Source organism: Tetrao urogallus (assembly GCF_951394365.1).
Source record: "Tetrao urogallus genome assembly, chromosome: 9".
Classification (NCBI taxonomy): domain Eukaryota; kingdom Metazoa; phylum Chordata; class Aves; order Galliformes; family Phasianidae; genus Tetrao; species Tetrao urogallus.
In genome coordinates this window covers 20,564,475-20,585,672 of record NC_136822.1, presented here as the reverse complement: position 1 = coordinate 20,585,672, position 21,198 = coordinate 20,564,475, and the positions used below count along the sequence as shown (strand labels likewise).

Sequence of the window (21,198 nt, the reverse complement as noted above, 5' to 3'; positions counted from 1 at the left end):
TTAAGGAAAAAAAAAATGATAGTTAGAAACCAGGAAACACTCCATCAGTTTTTAAAGACTACTTGAATGTTAGGCAGGAAGTGTAATCTTTATATTAAAAAATGCATAAGATAATTGTGTAAAGTTATAATGATAGTACTACCAGGCAAAAAGAATCACTTACCAATATGATAATATATTTTTGTCCATTGTCATGCATATAAGTTGCAAAATTAGGAAGATCGCTAAAGAGCACTTTGTCATATGTAAAATCTTTCTTTTCTTCCATGTAATCAATGTCAGTAACCTGAGCTTCCTGAAAGACAGGAGATTTCAGCTTAAACATGAGAAGACATGGTAAAGATTTTGTATTTTTTCAAATGCAGTTTCTTATGACAATTCCCGTTTGTCCTTACTATGTAAATTAATTATACTGAAACATCTTTATGCTGAACATTTCACATTAGCAGAATCCAAATGAATGTGTGCATTGGCATTCTTTATATCAGACCCTGGGCATACGTCTGTTTCTTTGTAGTTGCCCAACTTCTAAGAATGCCCATATAGATGCAAACATTCCTTCCTCAACTCTTAGCATAAAATCAGGGTATATTCATACTTTTTAAGCCATTCCTCTAAAGCCATCTGAAGTCTATTTCAAAATAATGTGTAATTTACCTTTGCTTATCAATTAAGAATAATCTATGGTTCTATAATTGTCCAGGTGACATTGAAAAAATATGTCAGTGGACTAGATAACACTAGAAAATAAATCAATATAGTTGGAAAGTATAACTGAGAAATTATTACAATAAATTGGGTAAGTGAAACTTGCTGTAATTAAGCCTCCCCTGGTGTCCCATTCTGATAATGGCACTGCATAAAAGGTGTAAAATCTTCTTACACCAGAAGGCTATACATAATAATATATTAGAAATTCACTAATTTGAAGTGATGTGAAATGAGTGATTTGTAGCATCACAGCCATGATATCTGGGTGGTTTCTCCCACAGTACTCTGCCTTAATGGGGTTGCTGCCCTCCTGAAACCCTGAACTTACATAAGGGAGTCCAATCAGACGGTTCCTGTCCACGACAGCCTTCACCTCATCCAGAGAGCCGTAATTCCAGCGGCTGAGCTGAAAGCCCAGACTCCAGTAGGAAGGCAGCATTGGGAGTCCCACAAACTGCATGTTGAGAGCAGAAATCATTAGTGGTACTAATGTACTGTGTGTGTTACCTCAGCACCCATTCTTTCCTTCAAGGTATCACTGATCAGACGAGTAAAATTAGCAAATTAACAAATAGTAAATAAAAGAAGTACAAACAATATCTGTGACAGCTTACAACTGGAATATCATGACATATCAGTAATATTGCTTACTATAATATTACCATAGGAACATACAATATTTAAGGGCATATATATAATATGTTCTACAACATTGCCATATGAATAATAATTTGTCCGTATATCAAGAGCAAGGAAGCAAAAGTCATTCCACCTAGACCACCTCTAGCTCGTGTCAGGATGAGAATTCAGTCAGGGTGTACAGACTGAGAACTGTTGCATCCTCTCTGCATGCGCATCTTCAGCAAAACTAGGGCTGTAGGTGCTGCTGCCCATAGCAGGCCAGGTAAAAACATCTACACCCCAACTTAATCCCAGCTAGCCGTTACATTGGTGACATGCTAACAATTGTTCTTAGATAAACATGTAGCGACTCACGCTAGATAGCACAGCAAAGACCTACTGTCACAAAAAGAAGGAAAAGACATTTAAAAAAGGAAGAAAAGAAGTGCTTTTAAGGATCTGCTCAATGTGTAGTTTCTTTAAATAAACGTACCTGCAAATACTCTTGCACGACTTGCTCTGGGGTGTTCCCCAAGAGGATATAGAAATCAAGGATGCCGCCAATGGTTCTGTAGGTCACTGCTGGAGCAGGCTGCACCGCAAACTCTGCCAGACAAAGCATGCGCAAGACCAATTCTGAATATCAGCTAAATCTATAGCAACTTTGTCATACAGATATTGAAAAGTGGAAAATTTTAAGAAAAAAGCACCAACACAAACCAGATATATCCAAGGAACACGCAACCGTTATTTAAATTTGCAATGAAGGAGTAACGTATCGACATGATTCTTTTAAATGTCCGTATTTGCAATTCTTTACATCCAACAAAGACAAGAGAATCAGAACAAATCCAGTGACATAACCTTTCCTCTTCAAATTTTTAGTACAACTTTCCAGTCTTGAGAGAAATGAGCACATGTATAGGTAGGCTTATATCTAGAGAACAAAGGGCATTTACTTTCAAGTGATGCTCATTACAAATTTGCACTTTGACTGGTGTCCTACACATCTGCACAGAGCTGCACAAGGCTTCCAGTAGGTTTCTTACACAACCTGCATGTTAATTCTGAGCCACTCACAGCTTACAGTGCATATGCTGAATGTTACTAAATGCTTACAATGACTGCCATCAGATAACTGAAGGTAATGTTAAGACTTCATATGCAGCAGTATTTAAAAATGGACGTTTACATTACCCCAGTTTTGATCTCAATCCCACAGTTCATTTTAAAAATATTTAGCTGCAATAACTGGAGCTACAGAGAAAGTTTTCTTACCCATGGCATTGCTATTCATCAAGAAAACACCAAAAGAGGCTCCACTGCTGTCTTCCAAACACATGAAGAAAGTCTGAACTCCATATAGGTTGTGCATTTCCTTCAAGGGGAAAAAAAAAGAAAAAGCTTTTAAAATCTGCTATTGGGGAATATTTCAGTCGTATGTATAGTTGCTTTCTTGCACTGAAGTAACACTGACAAACAGAGGCTCATTAGCCTGTTATAAATAAACTACATAAGGAGCAACAGTAACTTAAAAAAATTGCATTAAAAAACATTCCTTCATTCGTGCACTGTACTAATTTCTCCACAATAACCATGATGGCTTAAATGTTGATTCTGTACTAGACAGGTAGAGTTTAAAACATATTGGGTTTGGTTCTTTTGTTCATTAGGCCAACTGAGTGCTGACAAGCTTTAGCAAATATTCCCCTACTCAAAGCAAGGGATTTTAATGAACATAGATTAACATTTGATTGTTTACATTCCCCAGGTACAAAAAAAAGACCATTGGAGGATGGTCAAGTTGGAAGAAGCAAAAAGCAAAAAATGACTACTGTTGTTTGAATCAGCACCTCACTTGATTTTTATCCATGCATGCTTACAAATTATAATGTTGTCAGCAAATCACTGCAAAGAGGAACTGACAGACAGACACCATGTGCCTGTGTGCACCAGTGCTAAGGAGAACTTGGACCAAATCCTACAGAATCCTCAGTGCAAATGTAAAGTTACTTTTTTGGTATTGTCAAAAAAGATGGGTGTCCTGGAAATCATCTTGGAAAAAGAGTATGGATGCAAATAACTGCTGACAGACATGTTTTATCTCTTAAAGCAACAGCTGTCAAAGAGAACTTTGTCAACATCTGCCAAACAACAAGGCCCTCAGCTGAATGTGCCTATGTCATATGTCCTGGTCAGTAGGACATACTGTTACTTATTGTTTATCAGCTGAGGCTGAAGACTCACACACTGATGCTTAGCAACTTATTTTGAACTTCACATAAACAGGAAAATTAAAATGCTTCTAAAAGCTATCCCTCAGAAACCTTTCACCATTACCATCCAGCTTTTAGTAATATCACGGGGTGCCTAACAAGTTTTGGTGGAAGAGCTTGGTGAATCATAAAATCGTATAATGGCTTGGGTTGAAAGGGACCCCAAGGATCACTAAGTTCCAATCCCCCTGCCACAGGGAGGGCCACCAACTTCCAGATCTGGTTCTAGGCCAGGTGGCTCATGGCCTCATCCAACCTGGCCTTGATACCTCCAGGGATGGCATCCACAACCTCTCTGGGCAGCCTGTTCCAGCACCTCACCATTCTCTCTATGAAGAATTTCCTCCTGACATCGAATCTAAACCTTCCCTTCTTGAGCTTAGAACCATTCCCCCTTGTCCTATCATTACCCAAGTAGTATCCCAAATAGTGGATGATATTAATGTGCTACTACATAATAAGTATGAATTCCAGAATTCACCTGCAAATAATAAAACATAAAAGAAATAGTCCCTTACTTCAGAGGGACCAACATCCCTGCTGAACAGAGGCCAGGTTTTCCAGTTGAGGTCGTGTCGGTACTGCTTATGCACATGTTCTCCCACACCGTAAATGTTGCTGCTAGGTAGTTTGATTGATAGCTGTAAAAACTGGTCAGCATACTGCAGTGGTCCTATGGTAGTATCAAAACTGAAAAAAAAAAAAAAAAAAAAGGAGGAAAGAAAAAAGGATTACACCAGAAATTGTTGCAGTGATTGTTTCTACTTCTTTTAGCTAAGCTGGATAGCAAGGTCAGGCCTACATCCAGAGACCCGAGAGGAGGGATGTAGGGGAGGATGGTGTTCAGCTGCAGTAGATAGAGAGGCCTTTGCATGGATTAGGAGACAGGCAATAACTCTCAATTCTATAGAAACTTTGCACATAAATGGCCTCTGCTTTCAGGACTACATGCAAAATCACCTCTTTGGGCAAAGCTTCCCACCTAAGCATCTCTGGCACTGGATAGTGAACCCATACAGTAAAAGTCCATTTCATTATTGAAGTTTACTCTCTTAATTTTATTTTGTACATTTCACCAATCCCTTTCATTATAAATGTGTATCTCCTAAACAAGGATTAGGGGAGATTTAGAGACTGAATCTAAAGCTAAGTCCATTCCTTGTTTGCTTACGTGGGACTCTATGACTCAGGCAACTGGGAGAAAATCTGAGTAATGCTGAGGCAGGGAGAGTGAGCAGCAGGGCAATTCCTACTGCTAGGCAGAGGTCTTTTAATCAGTCAAAATTCTTAAGTTCATTAATATTGATCTTATTCATTTTCTTCTTTTATTGCTGAGGCTTTCAACATTTCCACACAGCATATGCAAGAAAATTGGCCCCACTCAGAAGTACCTTTATTTTCCATCAGTCATTGTTTTCTAAATGAAAAAATCAGAATGAGAAAGTAATTATGACTTAAATCAGATTTAAATCACAAAGCAATTCAAATGAAGCTGATCCCGAGATCTGAAGGTTACTTTCAGCTTTATTAAAACGAGAGCTTACATGGATCAGCAGAAACTCAGTCTTTCACCAGAAGCAGAGAAAATGACTTACTTTGAGATGGGAAACCACATCAATATGTTTTAACAGTGCGCAGTTTCAAAGTAATATCCATTGATCTATTCACTTTATATAGTTTTAATCACAAACTTTCTAAGATTGTACTTTTGTGGGAGATTGTGGTGTTTAACAGTCATTATATTCATATGAAAGAGATTGATACAACTATCAGTCTTTCAGAGCACTGGCTTCAGTATGGATCTGTTGAACTAGATAATTTATTCTTGCCTTCATACACCTGTTTAATCAGTCATGGACTACCAAATAATAAGTCCATCTTTTGCATCCTCTATAATTGCAAATCAATCATTACAGGAGATTCTAAGTAAGAAAACAACGCTAACAACAGCATGAAAATAATAGCTATTTAATAAATCTTGAAGCATTGATAATACAACTGTCATAGAACTCTGACAGGCAATCATTCTTTGATTTAATAAGCATGTTCTTCCTGACCCTTCCTCCCTTTTAATGGCTCTCAACAATATGCAACCAGTCCAGATCTATGTTTCTTTCTTTACTTTTAGGGAAAAAATGGGATGAAATCATTCAGTATACAGTATTTCAAATATTTTAAAGCATTACATGGCCAGCTTATCACTGGCTGGCAACAACTACTATTCTATCATACATCTAAAGAGCAATCTGTGTTTGGTGATTCAGAGCTAAGGCGTGATTGTAACAGCTAAGATAAAAGATGGAATGAAGAGTATTTGTGATTTGAAGCACTAGAAAGGTCTTTGGATAACAAATACTCCTTGAGTAAAGTGGCTATAAAGATTTTGCTAGTACTGAAGGAAAGAGAAGGGCTAGCCAAATCTAAAGCCCTTACAACATCTTTTCTTACTGCAGCATTTCAAAAGGCCTCGCAAGAAGTCCTTGAAGAACATCCATCAGTCAAAAGACCAGAAGTAGGTAACATATCTAAAAGTGTACCTCACATATTGCATCTTAGGCACACCTTATTCACATGACAACAAATCTTTATGTGAGGCAACATAGGCCTTCAGAGAAAACCAGCAACATCAGTATTCATCAGGAAAAAAAAAACAAAAAAAAAAAACAAAAAAAACCACCACTGTTACTTACAGCACATTCCCATTGCTTACTCTGGTCACCACAATACCAAAGGGATTTGATCTCACTTCCACTCTGTAGTTTAAATTGGAGGCTGCAGGTCCACTGAAAGAGCCCACATGCTCATGGGGGACTTCAAATCTTTGTGTTGAAGGATCAGTAATCTGCATATATTTAGAAACATTTGAAAACATTGCAACATTTTCCAGCATTAACAGATAAATCTGATTTAGCATCTTTCTGTCCCTATCAGAGTCTCATCCTTCCATTTTCATTATCATTTTCTTTCCATTTTCATCACTCATTTTCAACTATTTCCCTACTTATATCTGACTTTGTTTTCTCCTGGTTTCCAGAGAAACCCACCACAGGAGGCTAGCTTCCAACTGAAGAAGCCCTGCTCAACCCCAGAAACCATCATTACCCCCATAGTCACTACGCAGGCTGCTGAACTTTCCATAAAGCTTCAGAATACCTAAATATGTCTAACGAATTGCTTAAGAGATATGGTCAGACCATAAATGAAGAGGAAATAAATAAGACATTTGGCCCAGAATCTTTTCCTACAATGAAGAAAAGAAGTAGATACTGCAAAAAATGAATTTTTAAAGGTCTCAATAATTTCTCTATGAGGAAATCTCACTGTGATAAACCCTCATAATGCATTGCAAACCAGAGACAAAGAAAAGAAGAGCTGATAGCTTTTCAGTGGGAGGCACGATGGTGCAGCTGAAGGATTAACGGAGCCCTCCTAAACTCACTGCACAGAAATGGCCTGCTTAAAACCATGTACAGAACATAAACCTTAAAACAACAGATGAAAAAGATTAACCTTGAACCGGAAGCGATTTGCTGTCTGATACTCTCCTGTGAGGAGGACAGTGTTGATATCTTTTCCAAAAAGAGAAGGTGATGACAGCCTTGTTAACGTGGCCTCAAATCCTAAAGAAAACACACAAATGGAAACATTGCTGTTTCAAATCAGACACCCAGATGTACATTAAAACCAGGTTCCTCAGCTCCCAGCTTACCTGTTTGAGTTGATCTTGTTGACCCATCTACTTTGTATCCATGGTTTTCAGAGAAAAAGCACCAGGGTACACTGGTATCACTCTGGGGACTCCAGCAGCAGCCACGCAATTCACAGATGCTCTGATTAAAGGACAGGAGAAACTCACATCAATTGATTTTGGAGCTATGAGATATGGTTTAGTGGCTTGTGGTAGCAATGGTAACGGGAGGAAGGTTGGACTAGATGATCTTGTAGGTCCTTTCCAAACTTGAGATTCTACAATTCTATGATTTTACACAATAAACATTCTACACTGCAACAATTGAAATGCACATAAAGTAATTTTTTACCCCAAACACCAGAAAATGTAGTCACAATTGCTATCAGATAAATTCTTTCACTGAAAATCTATTTAGTCAATTCTAATAGAAACAACAAGGTGGGTTGTTTTTTTTCTTTCTGATTCAGAGTAGACACATAGACAATGATTTTTTCCTAAAACCTGAAGATTCACAGGAAGAATGAACACTTAAAAAATTAAGGAAACATTTGAGCTGTGACAGATACACTAGAGACTAACCAACACTCACACACTGGGGACTGGATAACATTTATGGTTGGCTTAATATCTAGTAAACATCTGGCTGGAAAACATCACATATGCATCATTTATCATTATGTATAGGAACTACATTTTAATGTCATTTCCTAGTATCAGAAATGTTAAGATTGCTTCTATAGAATCTTAGATTCAGATTGATTGATGATCGCTTTTTCTACAAAAACAAACATAAACCACCCTAGCAATTAAACCCACTGTTCAAAGTATATAACTCAGTATAGAGGCATCAATCTTTAATCTACACCTCAATACTCCAATAAACAGGAATATGTTTGCCTTACTGTTAGAAATTAACTTATTCACAAGTTGTCTGCACAAGTTCTATGTTCATAGATTACACTTGCGTAACACATCACTGTAAATGCCCACAGGTTTTCCCATGTTGAAAACCAGATTAATTACTTGGAAGCAAAGGGCAGAAGTGATACAAGGACTACTGAGGGCAAAAGTCTCAGTGATCCTGGGCATTCAAATCCAACACACAGATCTACCAGACCCCTCCTTCCACCTGCACACTTGCGGAAGCTCTTCCTGCTCAAATATTTTTGCTGTTTGTGCCATATTTATTTAAAACAGTCCACATGTATAGATGAAGGTAGGCCAAAATCCACTGCTACTGGTGCAGGTTATAGAGTCCAGCCTAGAAAATTCAATTACTTGCCTCATTCTCTGAACAGAGAAAGCTCTAGCCCAGATGTAGTGTAAGTGTCAAAGGAGAACGCAGAGGAAATTCACAGAGCTATTAGCTCAAGATAATTTCATGCATTATTCTACAGTGTTTGGGCCAAGCACACCAAGTAGACTACGTACCAACAATACAGTTATGACCCCAAACTTCTTATCCCTTCCCAGACCACTGACTATCCCAATAGCTTGAACAACAGTTTGTCCTAACACCTAATACTTCAAGCATCTCCTTTCCCAACTTCATAAACATCCTTTTCTTTTTCCCAACTACTTCTCATGTATGCTTGTTGAATATTTTCACTAATTACTTTACAGGGCAGTGATACTCTTCAGGATAGGTTTTATTCTAGTGGATTTGTAAACTGTAGATCAGTACTTTTGTGGCACTTGGAGCTTGCTGCATGAGGAAGTAAGTGCACGAGTACAAGATCGGTTATGCTTGACACTAGAAAGAGCAGAGTTCATTCAAAGGTATTGTCAAGGCTGTTACAGAGGCTATCATTTAGTGTAAATAAAGATAGAAGGTGGTCACAGTCTCTATTAAACTAACGTACTAGATACCAACACACAACAAAGTCAAAGAAAGTGTCAAAGCTTCGTTAGAAATAATAGTGGAAATAAGAAAACAGTGTATGGTGGGAAACAAAACAAGGTCGCTTCTGAACACTGAACTCAGCACCAAGGACTGAAAGAATTGCTTGACTATATGTCAAACTGCAATGTTTCTCTTCTTAGCATCAAAACAACTTTTACCAACAAGATAAAAAAACAATAACAACAAACCAAACAACAAACAATAAAGTCTCCCCTCAAGCTTTCAGAGGTCCTGTCCTGGACAGCACTAGCTCTGCTCGTGGTAGGTTAGTTTTTACTAGTGTATTCTTCTTGTCTTATAAAACCAAACAACTTTCCATGGCAGTGACTAGTTAATAAAAGCATGCTCTCTCTCAGGATTTTTATCTCTGGCAATCCTGTGATTGGTGAATAAATACTTCTTTGCTTTCTGTGCCCCTATCCTCTGCAAGCCCAGGCTTCACCTAGAAATACCTCAGCAAATAAAGACATCAAGAGAGACACTAAGTTGCTACCTGAGCTCAGGCAAAGTATCATGCTCCCAGTTGCTTTTTATTCTGAAAACAACTATTAGAAACCACTACAGAGTCCTTTCCTTGTCAAATACCTGTAGTTTTAAAGCTCTGCCAGATGTAATACTGGAATAAACCTGAAGAAGGGTAACAAAAGTGCTTGCAGAAAAAACAGGACTCTGGATTGTGAGATGCATGCACCTAGTAGCTTTCTTCAGGCTAAAGATTAAAGGTGATGTTTATCTCTAATCTTCTGAAATTTGCTGCCCAGAATTCACTAAGGAAAGAGCAGATTCAGGAATCATTTATTTTACCTCTAATTCCAGAGCAAGAACCTCGGTGTTCAAACCTGCATCTATAGACATGGTTGTTTTTTGTTTTTTGTTTTGTGGTGACTTTATTGTGATTGTTTTCAATTATTCCTGATCACAAAGGGTAAAACGGAAGAGCAGATTTACAGTGCGGCTTGCAATTGCAACCAGAGCAAAACCATTTTCTTAACTTGTGATAAGTGTAGTGCTTAATATAGGGTGGCTAATCCTAAGGTAGTAATTAAAGATTAAAGTGATCTGCATGACACCTATCGTGGTGTGCTTGCTCCTGGAGCAAGGAACCAAAGAGAAGAGAAGCATGCTGTGAGTTGAGCCTTTACTACTCCGTTAACCCGCAAGGCTGTATTGAACTACATATCATAATACAACTCATGGCATGACAGCATCATTAACAACTGTCACTTCTGCAATTAGACTGGGAATTCACAGAGAGATAGAGAAGGTTGGTTAATCATTTTTATATCTCTGTGAATGGCATTAGCATCACACATCATAATGTACTCACTATATTTTCTCTCAAGCTGCACCCTACTAAGAAAAAAAAGAGGCCAGGCACCCATCATCTTCCATCAGAAAATGAAAACATCTATTATTAAAATGAATGTTAATGATGATTAAAAAGCTAACAAAAATAACCTTTCTATAGCAACCACCACAAGAATTTTCTATGCTTGCTCAGATGAGAGACAACATTCAAGAAAGAGAGTAGGTGAGATAGTGAGTTTCAGATCAGTTCAGAGAGGAAACTGACAGCATTATAAAAATCTCATGCAGTGAATCTCAATGTGCTATTTCTAAAATATGCTTTGCTGTAAATGCTTGCAGTTGGCCATCAGAAAAAAAGAAATTGCTTAGGCAAAGTTGTTAAAAACAGTATGTATTTCTAAACCCTCCTTGTTTGCCTAATTTTGTTCTCTCTTATCAACAAGCCAAATTGCTGGGGAGTATACTGACAGGGGTTTTCAACCCTTGGCAATAAAGTGCTACAGCGGCTGGAAAAAAGTCTGGCCTTATGACAATGGGCTAAAATTTGTCATACAGAAGTTATATGTGAAGCATTCAGGCATTCACAGACAAATAAAAGTTATGAGGACCATCAATATGTTAGAGAAAAGGTACATTTCCATAATCAAACATAGGATTTTATGTGGAAAAGCCTATTTTCTAATTGTTTTTATTATAATGTTCTCAGACCTTTGTTGCTGTTTGATCCGGGATGCAGTCAATTCTCTCCACTGTTAATATGTTCGGACATTCTGCTGTAAATTCTGTTAGGGAAATAAAATAACAGGTTATTTCCAAAATATATTAATATCCGGATTATCATTAAGTTGTTCTGCTGACTTTCTCACCACCTTGATCCTCTAACCATGAGTACAGGCTCAAATGAGTTTAAACTATTGCTACTATGATTTACCTTAACTTTGAAAAGCTGCACAGGATTATTCCTGATAAAGGTAGCAGAGCTTCACTCTTGTTTTTTTGTACAAATGGGTGACATAAATTATTTTAATTGTGAAGATATATAGTAATTCAGTTTTCAGTAGGTCTTGTTATCCAGTCTGTGCTGCTTCCTTAGAAATTTATGCTGAATTACAATCAGAAGGGCTTTCTTTCATCTGAATAGTGCTGTGTAACTGCTCTTATGAGAGCTCCATCCCGTGAAATACTGCTCATCCAAAGAAGTTTGAGTTAGAGCATCACATAAATGCACCTTAAGATTCATATAAGAGTATAAGCAAGATAGGAAATGCCTGTTTACAGAGTTTGGTAGTGATAAGACAAGGGGGAATGGTTACAGACTGAGGGGAGGTTTAGGTTGGATATTAGGAGGAAGTTTTTCACCCAGAGGGTGGTGAGGCACTGGAACAGGTTGCTAAGGAGGCTGTGGATGCCCCATCCCTGCAGGCATTCAAGGCCGGGCTGGATGTGGCTCTGGGCAGCTTGGTCTGGTGGTTGGTGACCCTGCACATAGCAGGGGGTTGGAACCAGATGATTTTGAGGTCCTTTTCAACCCAGGCCATTTTGTGACTCTATTATATAAATGTAACACTGAAACTAATTGGACTTAAAAACACAGCAGAGAAACGCTCACTCTTTTTTCCCCCTTCTTGAACACTCATACTCTTTGAAAAGTTTAATCTCAACAACGACTTAAATGATGCCAACAGGCAATTCCAACAGGAGTACTATGGGACTTGTGAACATCTCAGCAAGCAGAGCTGAGCAGTTACCATTGAGGATTTTGCCTCTGGTCCTGGAGGTGAGAAGTACTTACCTGTAGTTCTGACTCCAGGTACTCCTGTTGCTAAAAGCACAATGAGGACAATGGCCACCACCACCACCAGGCAGAAGAGGGCAATGAGAGTGATTTCCAGGCCACTGAATTTCCTCTTGCCCATCTAGGTCAAGAGGAACATCATTGGCATGAGGAAAATAAAAGCAATAGCTTGAAAAACTCTATAAGCTACAGTATTAGTTCTCAGTTCTTATATTTTCATACATTATTTAGGTTTTAAACCATACCTCCTAATCCTAGGATTAAAAATAAATCTCCTATTCCAGATAATTCACACAGATTACTGCATTATTACACTCATGGTCAACCACTGAGAAATGTGTTTTGTTCCCACTAAAGCACTTCTAAATACGCAAATGTGAATTTTCTCCTGAGGTTATTTATGAAGTTTCCTACATTTTACTGAAGCACCAGAAAGTGCAACACAAGACCATTAATGTTGAACTGCACACCAGCAGGAAAACTAATTAAAACTGATCTCCATCATGCAGATCGATATACATTGGCAGCAGCAACTGCATTTCACAGTTGGTTAAGAATATTTAACTTTATAAAACAGCATTAAATACAGAAAAACATCTTTTTAGTCCAAGTAAGAAAATGCAGCTATGTGTGCACATTGCACTAGCACCTGAAAGCACTCTCAAGAGCTTTAGTGAGAACTTAAAAGAAAAATACTTTAGAAAAACTTCTGGGATGAGTTTTTGGCTTTTTGCTTGTTGTTTGGTTTGATTTTGTAAAAAAACACTGTTAATCTAATGCACTTCCTTCGTTGCTGACCATTTCCTACAAGTATAATTTATTACCCCAGCACCACCCTTATTCCTGGAAATCCCATAGCCACCAGAATGAACAGACAATAAAAACAGTAAAGAAACACCAGCAATCTCCAGAACAATAAAGCTGATACTTAGATAAATGTACCCTCCTGTATGGAGGGCCACAAAGATGCTCAGATGGCTGGAGCACCTCTCCTATGAAGACAAGCTGAGATTTGGGTTTGTTCAGCCTGGGGATACTTTACTGTGGCCTTCTGCTACTTAAAAGAGAGCCTACAAGAAAGCTGGAGAGCGACTTTTTACAAAGTCATATAGTGATGAGGCAGTGAGTAATGGCTTTAAGCTAAAAGTGGGTAAATTTATTTAGATATTAGGAAAAATAAGTCTTTATTATGAGGGCAGTGAGGCCCTGGCACTGTGGGTGTGCTCAGGACCAGGCAGGATGGGGCTCTGGGCAGCCTGAGCTGCTAGGAGGTGTCCCTGCCCATAGCAGGGGTTGGAACTGGATGGGCTTTAAGATCCATTACAACCCAAACCTATCTGTGATTCTACAGTGATTATTATCTAAGCATTTTAAAATAACATAGTGCTATTCACATTTTCTCCATTAATATCAAAATTAGTAGCTATTGTTATGATTATAGTTACCTCCTAAGGGAAGTAATGCATTTAAAACCTACCACTTCCCTGTATATTTAAAAGCACATATTTAAGGCCTGTTTCTACAATGAGAAAATTATATTCCAGCAGTTCCTCCTCTGGGTTTCCTGTAGCACTGTCAGAATACTCATCAGCTGGGAGCCCTAACAAGTAAAGCTTATTTTTCTGAAAGCCAAAATATTAAATATTAAAAATAAAGAAGAATATTAAAATTCTTTTCGTCCAACTCTCCCCACAACCCTGCAAACATCCGCAGCATTGTATTTCAGCTTTTTCATTCTCAAGGTCTCCTCCACAACCTGAGGCTTCTAAAACAAGGATTTATAATTTATAATTCATAAATGCAACTTTTGCTGTGCGACTTGGGCTCAGCAGCAAAGGGAAGGTCTGCAGTAACACAGGTAGAATAAATGGGATGACGTACCTTAAAGCCCCTCTGCTTCCTTCATCTGCTGATCCTGGTTGTAAAGCTCAGTCTCAAAACCAATGTTTTATTCTCTGCTGTTATCAGTTCATTGCATTGTTTGCTAACCAATCTACCAATGGCAGGCACATACATAATTACAGGCAGGTTGCAGAAACTTTCTGAGCTAAAATTAGTTACTGTGGTTATTGTAGCCAAGTAATAGCTGGTTAATTAATAATATTTTGGTTCTGTATCACTCAGCAGGTTCTGTAAATGAGAGAAAAGCAGCAATAAAATGCCAATAAATTTGACCATATTGCATGATTTAATGGCTTTACTGTACTTTTTTCATATCATTGTTAGCAGATGCTTGATGCTTCACATTCCTTGTCTATCATTTCTGCCTTAATCACTGCATGAAGTCATTAAAGGTTCTCAAATGAGGAAAAAGACTTACTAAAATAATCATTAATAGATAATCAAATTTATGATCATTTAACATTTTCAGTAATTAACAGTGAATAACTAATGCTAATATTAATATAAACAGATTTGATGGGATCATAGCAGTAAATGTCAAAACAACAGTAGAAAGACGAAAGATTAGCCTAGAAGAGAATTTACAGGGAAGAATCTTCAATCATAGTATGCAGCCTTAATATTTAATTGAATTTTGACTTTCTGTTACAACAGATATAATCATGACATTAAATCTCTACTTTCCAAACTAAACATTTTGGTTCATACTGTTAAGAGTACTTAGAAATTATTTCTCGGTAAAGTGAAGGTGGCTGAGATAGATTTGAATTGTTCACAAATTGTGATGGATGCCCTCAACTCCTGCACTTGACCTACGACGTGCTAAGGCTTGTGAACCTTTGTAAGCCTCAGCATGGCCATTTCTTGACAGTGACAGTAGGGCACCAGCGCTCGCAGCCACGACCACAAGCAAAGAGGGGTACAGTCCTAGATAAAACAGGTGACCACTGAAATTCCTTATGGGAAAATAGCAAATTGCATCAGAAGTTGAGAGAAATATGATAAGAATTCTAAGTGTGAAGATGAATCAATCACTTTATCTTACAGCAGACAGAAGCTCAAGTGAGTACCCTTGACTGAAGAGGTAGGATGCAAAGCAATGATCTCCTGCTGGGCTGAAACTTCTGTCAGTGTTCAAGGTTGAAACATCCTCACTAACTACCCCTGTTGGCAAGCAAAACTTTAATTTTTAAAGGTACCCAATTTACTTAGCAGCTTGAATATGCAGTAGACTAATCACTGTGACTCTTGTCATCATAATGAATTAATGGTATCAGTTTACTTAACATAATAAATCCAAATGCTGCTATATCGTTAGAAAGGTGTAAGTGCTGGGTATCTCCTGCAACATAAATTTACTCCATTTCCTAAATATTTCCCTTCCCTCTGGCAAATGCAGGTAAGAGAAGTGACCGCACAAAAGTAAATGGCTCTTTTTTTTCCCAAGTCCGTTCTTAGAAGGCAAGATGGCTCTCTTGGAACCATTCTCCTCTACACAGATGAATGCCACCACTCTCAATGACTGCTTTTAACGTGCAGCCTGGTATTCAGGTATCTTAGCCTCTCCATTCCACTGTAACAACACCATGTACGTCTGCACATGTGCAAACAAGCTCTAGAAATCTAATTCTAACATCCCTCTTAATATTACAAAATGTACTTCTTTACACTGAGACACAACAGTGTCACACGAATTATGAAGACAGCAGTGATTCTGGAGGTCTTGTTTGTTTATCTCTGTTTTCCAAATTCAATTTAGTTGTTCCAGGAAAGTACTTAGTTCAGCAAAGCATATGGCCATGTGTTTCATTTAAACATGTCTGCAATCACACAGCCATCTACACAGCCATTTGTTTAAGTGCTTTCCTGAATTCATAGTGCTACAATCTGGTATTATCAATCAACTAGTACACATTTTCTGTGCAATTTGAGAACATAAAAGTGCTGAACAACGAGGTTTCTCAAGAGGATTAACCAAGCAGGTTTCCCAGCCTAACGTGTTTTAATTTGTCTACAACGGATACCAACAACAGAGCTTTCAGGTCAAAATGTAGTATTGAAATCCAAGATGCAGGAACTGTCATGGAAGGACATCTATCAAAGATCCAAGAGGAACATGCTGGTTCTCCTGTATTCCCTGCATGTAATATTTACATGGGTGAAACCACTCTGAAATATCACTTCAGCAAGATGGGAGCTCTTCAGTGAAGTCATGGCCATGCTCAAGGAATAAAGAAGGCCAAACACTTTTTAGAAGCAGCTGTGGCAAATCCCATTCTGAAATACTCATCCCCCAAGCCTGGGAAAAAAGAAACTTGCTTGATTTACGTTCTGCACATTACAAGGCAGTTGCCAGCTGTGTCTTCTCCCTTCTCTAAAAGGAGATCTGAAAGGTACAACTGTCTTCCTTCAGTAGGAGATATCAGTCCTTATCACTGTTCTGTGTACTGAAGTGCACATGCCTGTTCAGAGCAAAGACCTGTAGTCTGTTCTCCGCTCCCAGCTCAGTTACTTATTAGCTGGATATCAGGTAGTGATTAGACCACATTCATCATCTGTGTGCTTCATGTTTTTTTCTTCCATATGGATGATGAAGATGATGATTCTGCAGATGCTTAGAATGGTTGATTAGCAACGTGTGCAGCTTTTTACCTAGAGAACTGCATAGGGTCTGGTCTTTCCAAAGAATCACTGTATTGCTATTCCATGGAGACTTATGGTTGAAGTGTCCCATAGCTGCTCCCATGCTTGAGCTTCTTTCTCAGGAACAGCAACAAAGGGATCACGTACAGGGCATCTCCAAACAGCAAGGCACAGATATGCTATTGTTTCTATCTAGATATATCTGCATATATATGAACACTACAGGTCTTGCTCACATAGGGTAATAGCTAACTTCTTCTTGAGGAAAAAGAACAAAAACAGATACCCTAAGTGAGCAAAAGTCAAATAATTTGGCCAAATCAACATTTGGGTGTCTCAGATTCTGTGTGACACGACTGCAAGGTTTGTTGGCAGGAGTCCCAACCTGTCCCTGCTGTAACTCTGCTGCAGTAAGTCAGCTTGTACTGGTAATGACTTTCCTCCCAAGAATTTCAGGACATGTTGGCAAACTAATGAGGCAGATGCACACAAGCAGAAAACCCATCCAAATTCAGCATAGCTCTTCGAGGACTCCTGGGAACCCACCATACAATCCATCCATCAATTAACAAGCAGATCACATGGATGATATTCCTGCCCTCCACAATCATCTTATTTGGCACTGAAATCACAACAGACCTTTTGCAGTGTTCAAATGAAAATGTCTATATAGAGATACAGATAGATAAAGTCCTCTTCACACTTAAAAAGATAAGACTTTAGAAACTCCAATATAACAGGCCCAACCCACAAAAAGTGCTAAGTGAAATATTACAGCACATTTCCAACTATTGTAGAGAAAATGGGGGGCTCTGTGAGTTATGTGGGGCTCTGTGAATAAATGCACAGTGTTAAAGCAGAAGCTGGTGACAAGCACACCCTGTTTAGACAACAGTATCTTATACTCTGAGACTAAGTCAATGTGTGCTCTCTCTGGCTTGATAGGTATGAAATTATTAAATGACCTGGGAAGTGTTTAAATGAGAGTAGAGGAAAAGTTAGGTTGATAATTCTTCATTTTTTATGTATTGTACCTTATTGTCTTTATCAGATAGGGACATAGAAATCTGGATAAAGGCCTCACATCTTCTCTCAAAACTACCAAACAAAGTAAGCGTTATGAGCTTGGTAGAATTCAACCTGAAGAAGTTCACTGCACATCTTAATCATTTCTTCAGCACTTTGCTAAGACATCAGTGAAGGCATGGAACAACTGATGTGTTCATTGTACAGTTTGCTTACTGCACCACCACCCTCTGGTCCTCTACTGGCAGCCCCAAGTTCTGTAAGGAAAGGGATGGCAGAGAAAATACTTTCAGAAAGTTCATTAATGTCTATTAGAAACCAAATGCTTGTCACAACATAGGCATCATCTTTCTCCTCTTTAAAGCTTCAGTGAACACAATATTCAGCAGAGACTTTGAAAGCCTGTGTGAGACAGCTCTTTTATGGAAATTTCTAGGCAAAAGTCTTACCTGAGATCCCTAGGAGATTGTTACTGCAGCTGCAGATCTGAGCATGAAGGCATGCCACAGTTAAGTTGTACAACTTGTTACGGGTTTCCAAAAAGGACAAAAAAAACTTCCTATATTTAGAAGAAAATAATGATAACAATAATAAAAAAGTAGCCAATTTTAAAGATGAACTGAGCAAGAAAAAATAAAAAGAAAAAATAAAGTATACTTACCCTGGAATGTTCTTCATGTACTGAACTGAGATTAATGTAAACATGGTCAAGAGAAAGAACTGAGAAAGCCTTGGGAAATACATTGCAAACATCTATTTTCTCAGTGGACTTTGAAGAATACAGATATGAATTCCTTCAGAGCTGTCTCCTTTTCCTGAAGCGCATCACAGTTAGAGATAACATCGTGTGAGAACTTGGTCTCAAATAGAAGTAGTTTTCATTTTATAGCATTTGGCAGCCAAAAGATTTTCACTTTGTTTATTAACCAGACAGAGAAATAACTTCAGTAGAATAATTTCACTGTCATGAAGAAGCAGAACATGCTTGAAGTTCATTTTCAAAGTATGTCTAGTTCTAAGATCAATGCAATTAGACATTGTATAAACTCTGCTCTTTCATAGCTAAATAAGTCTCTGCATGCCTAAACTGTGGGCCATAATCCTGATTCTAATAACACCTCTGAGCCAACAAATTATGACAAAGACAACAAACATACCCTGAAGCTGAATCCAAGAGTTATTTATGAGTTGTTATTTCAAGCTCCAGCCCAGTAAAAGCCAAAATGGTGACTACAATGATAGCACTTCCAGCTGAACGTACACTGTAGAAAGAGGAAGAAATTCTGCATTTCTTATTGTAAGCAAGCAAACAACTTGTTGTGAATCTCTAAATTACAGCAATATAGCAACCACTGCTGAACATTTTACTGTAGTCAGAGCAGAACTTGCTTCTCATGTGCCTGTGATGATCTGATAGCTGATAAGACCTCAAATCAGTTACAAAATATTTTAATAATACTTCTTGCTTGTCCACAGTTAGTGAAGATAGAAAGGAGAAACAGAAAAAGCACCCACTGTAAATTGAACAAACATCACAATAGTCTGAACCATAGTCACTAATATAAATCACTTGGTTATATCTGTAAATTAGTAACTGCTATTCTTCAAACTAGTAACTGGTACATCCTAGAAGAGCCAAATCTTACACATCGTTGATGTTCATTATCTGTCTTTGCAGCTGAGAAAGGAATTTCAACCTTGCCTGAAGGAAACCATATTTTCTCTGGCTATTCGTGCTTCGAAACATGGAAATACCAAAATAAGTTTTACATAGTTATTTGATCAAAACCTGTTGTCTTCTTCATTCTTTCAACAGTCATGGGATTGCATTAGTGATATTTAGAAATCCAAATCATCCTACAGGCAAATTATTTGAACTGGTCATTTGCAGCTGGAATATGAATTTTAGGATATCCCTTGCCACCTATAAATGAAGATGGAAAAAGGAAAATCAATGTTTCCAGCTAATTGCTAGATGCTGATGGCACACAGAAGTTCAAACACATCCAAGCTGCTCTGCTTTTATCCCTGGGATGCTCCAAAGGGGATAACTGAGAGCTTTCATGGGCACACAAGGCTCAATAGCTGTCCCTATGCCATTATTCCCCCCAACTTCTTCAGGTCCTCCACCTCTCCTCAAATATCTGAATGCACAGAGTAAAACTAACCTAACACAGATTAGATACTTTTTCAAGAAATGCTGTCTGCTCATTAAATGAGGGCATTACTGAAAGCTAGAAGCTTGGCAGTCTCCATGCCTTTAGAGTGAGGAAAAGACAATTCTGAAAGCAACTACTGAATGAAATTACTGTTTTGGCCCCTCTGAGTATTTTTGTTTTCAGTCAAAACTTGTCTGCTCACTGTTTCTATGACTTCCCTTGTCCTACCTGCAGCTGGTCCTGCAGCCAGCATCTGTGTTTCTTGCTGCTATTGAGCAGGAAACAAAGCAAAGCCATCATGATTATATACTGTATTATACTATATACACTTATACACCTATATTATAAAGTATTATAATACTATATATCATGTACTGATTCCTAACCAGCTTTCTTACTTATTGCATTTTACTCTTTGCAGGTGCTTTGGTTTTTTCGTTGTTGGTTTTTTTCTTTTTTTTCAGTAAAAATTATAGATGTCCACAATACAAAACAAAACTATTAAAGGCTTAGGATCTTTATCTTAAAAAGGCAAAGAGTTAATAATAAAAACTAAAAACATGCATAATATGAGTCCAGAATCTCAATTTCTTCAGCTCCCATTTTGATACAGTATTAAGTGCTCAGCTCCCATCCTTACAAACCCTTAAGGTTTCTGTTCAGATAATTCTTACAGTTTTCTCTCTAATCACCACAGTTTGCTTAAAAATTAAAAAATAAAATAAAACGCCAAAAACATTATATTCCTGTAATCACTGGTAATCTTGTGTGGGAGTCTAAATGAAAACATTAAATATTGCAAGACTTGGAACAAAGCTTTGGGGGCTGCCAATACTACAATGAAAATAATGGGACCAGGTTCTTCCTTGGCTTGGCTGATTCTCCTGCTCCTGCCCTTCCATTCTCTCTCTGTGTCTTACCTATCTTTTCTCTTATAGGAGGCATTGCATTGTCTACAGCTGATTTTATGGGACACATGGTTGAATAGTTCACCCCAGATCATGACCCCGTTCAGGCCTTCATGTGCAGCATGGAGTTAATTAAGGGCCAGGAGCATTTAGCTGGAGGCAGGATGGGAGCTCAACTCTCATTTTGAAGAGGAAAGCACTGGTTATTGCAGTAGGCTATCCTATACTGAGTAACTATCATATTTTTCCACTCTG

At 38.1% G+C, this 21,198-nt stretch overlaps 1 protein-coding gene across 1 annotated transcript in view; it reads right to left on the bottom strand.

Moving 5' to 3' along the window:
- The window catches only part of SI (sucrase-isomaltase), a gene marked incomplete at both ends in the record, with an annotated part of 43,392 nt that extends 30,966 nt beyond the window's left edge, over positions 1-12,426 (bottom strand). The window contains 10 exons of the mRNA XM_079539889.1: positions 164-295; positions 1,040-1,165; positions 1,826-1,938; positions 2,611-2,710; positions 4,127-4,298; positions 6,299-6,450; positions 7,119-7,228; positions 7,318-7,438; positions 11,219-11,292; positions 12,303-12,426. Coding sequence (XP_079396015.1) covers positions 164-295; positions 1,040-1,165; positions 1,826-1,938; positions 2,611-2,710; positions 4,127-4,298; positions 6,299-6,450; positions 7,119-7,228; positions 7,318-7,438; positions 11,219-11,292; positions 12,303-12,426 — 1,224 coding nt within the window. The remainder of the gene's footprint in view (positions 1-163; positions 296-1,039; positions 1,166-1,825; positions 1,939-2,610; positions 2,711-4,126; positions 4,299-6,298; positions 6,451-7,118; positions 7,229-7,317; positions 7,439-11,218; positions 11,293-12,302) is intronic.
- Between the last annotated feature and the right edge of the window lie 8,772 nt (positions 12,427-21,198).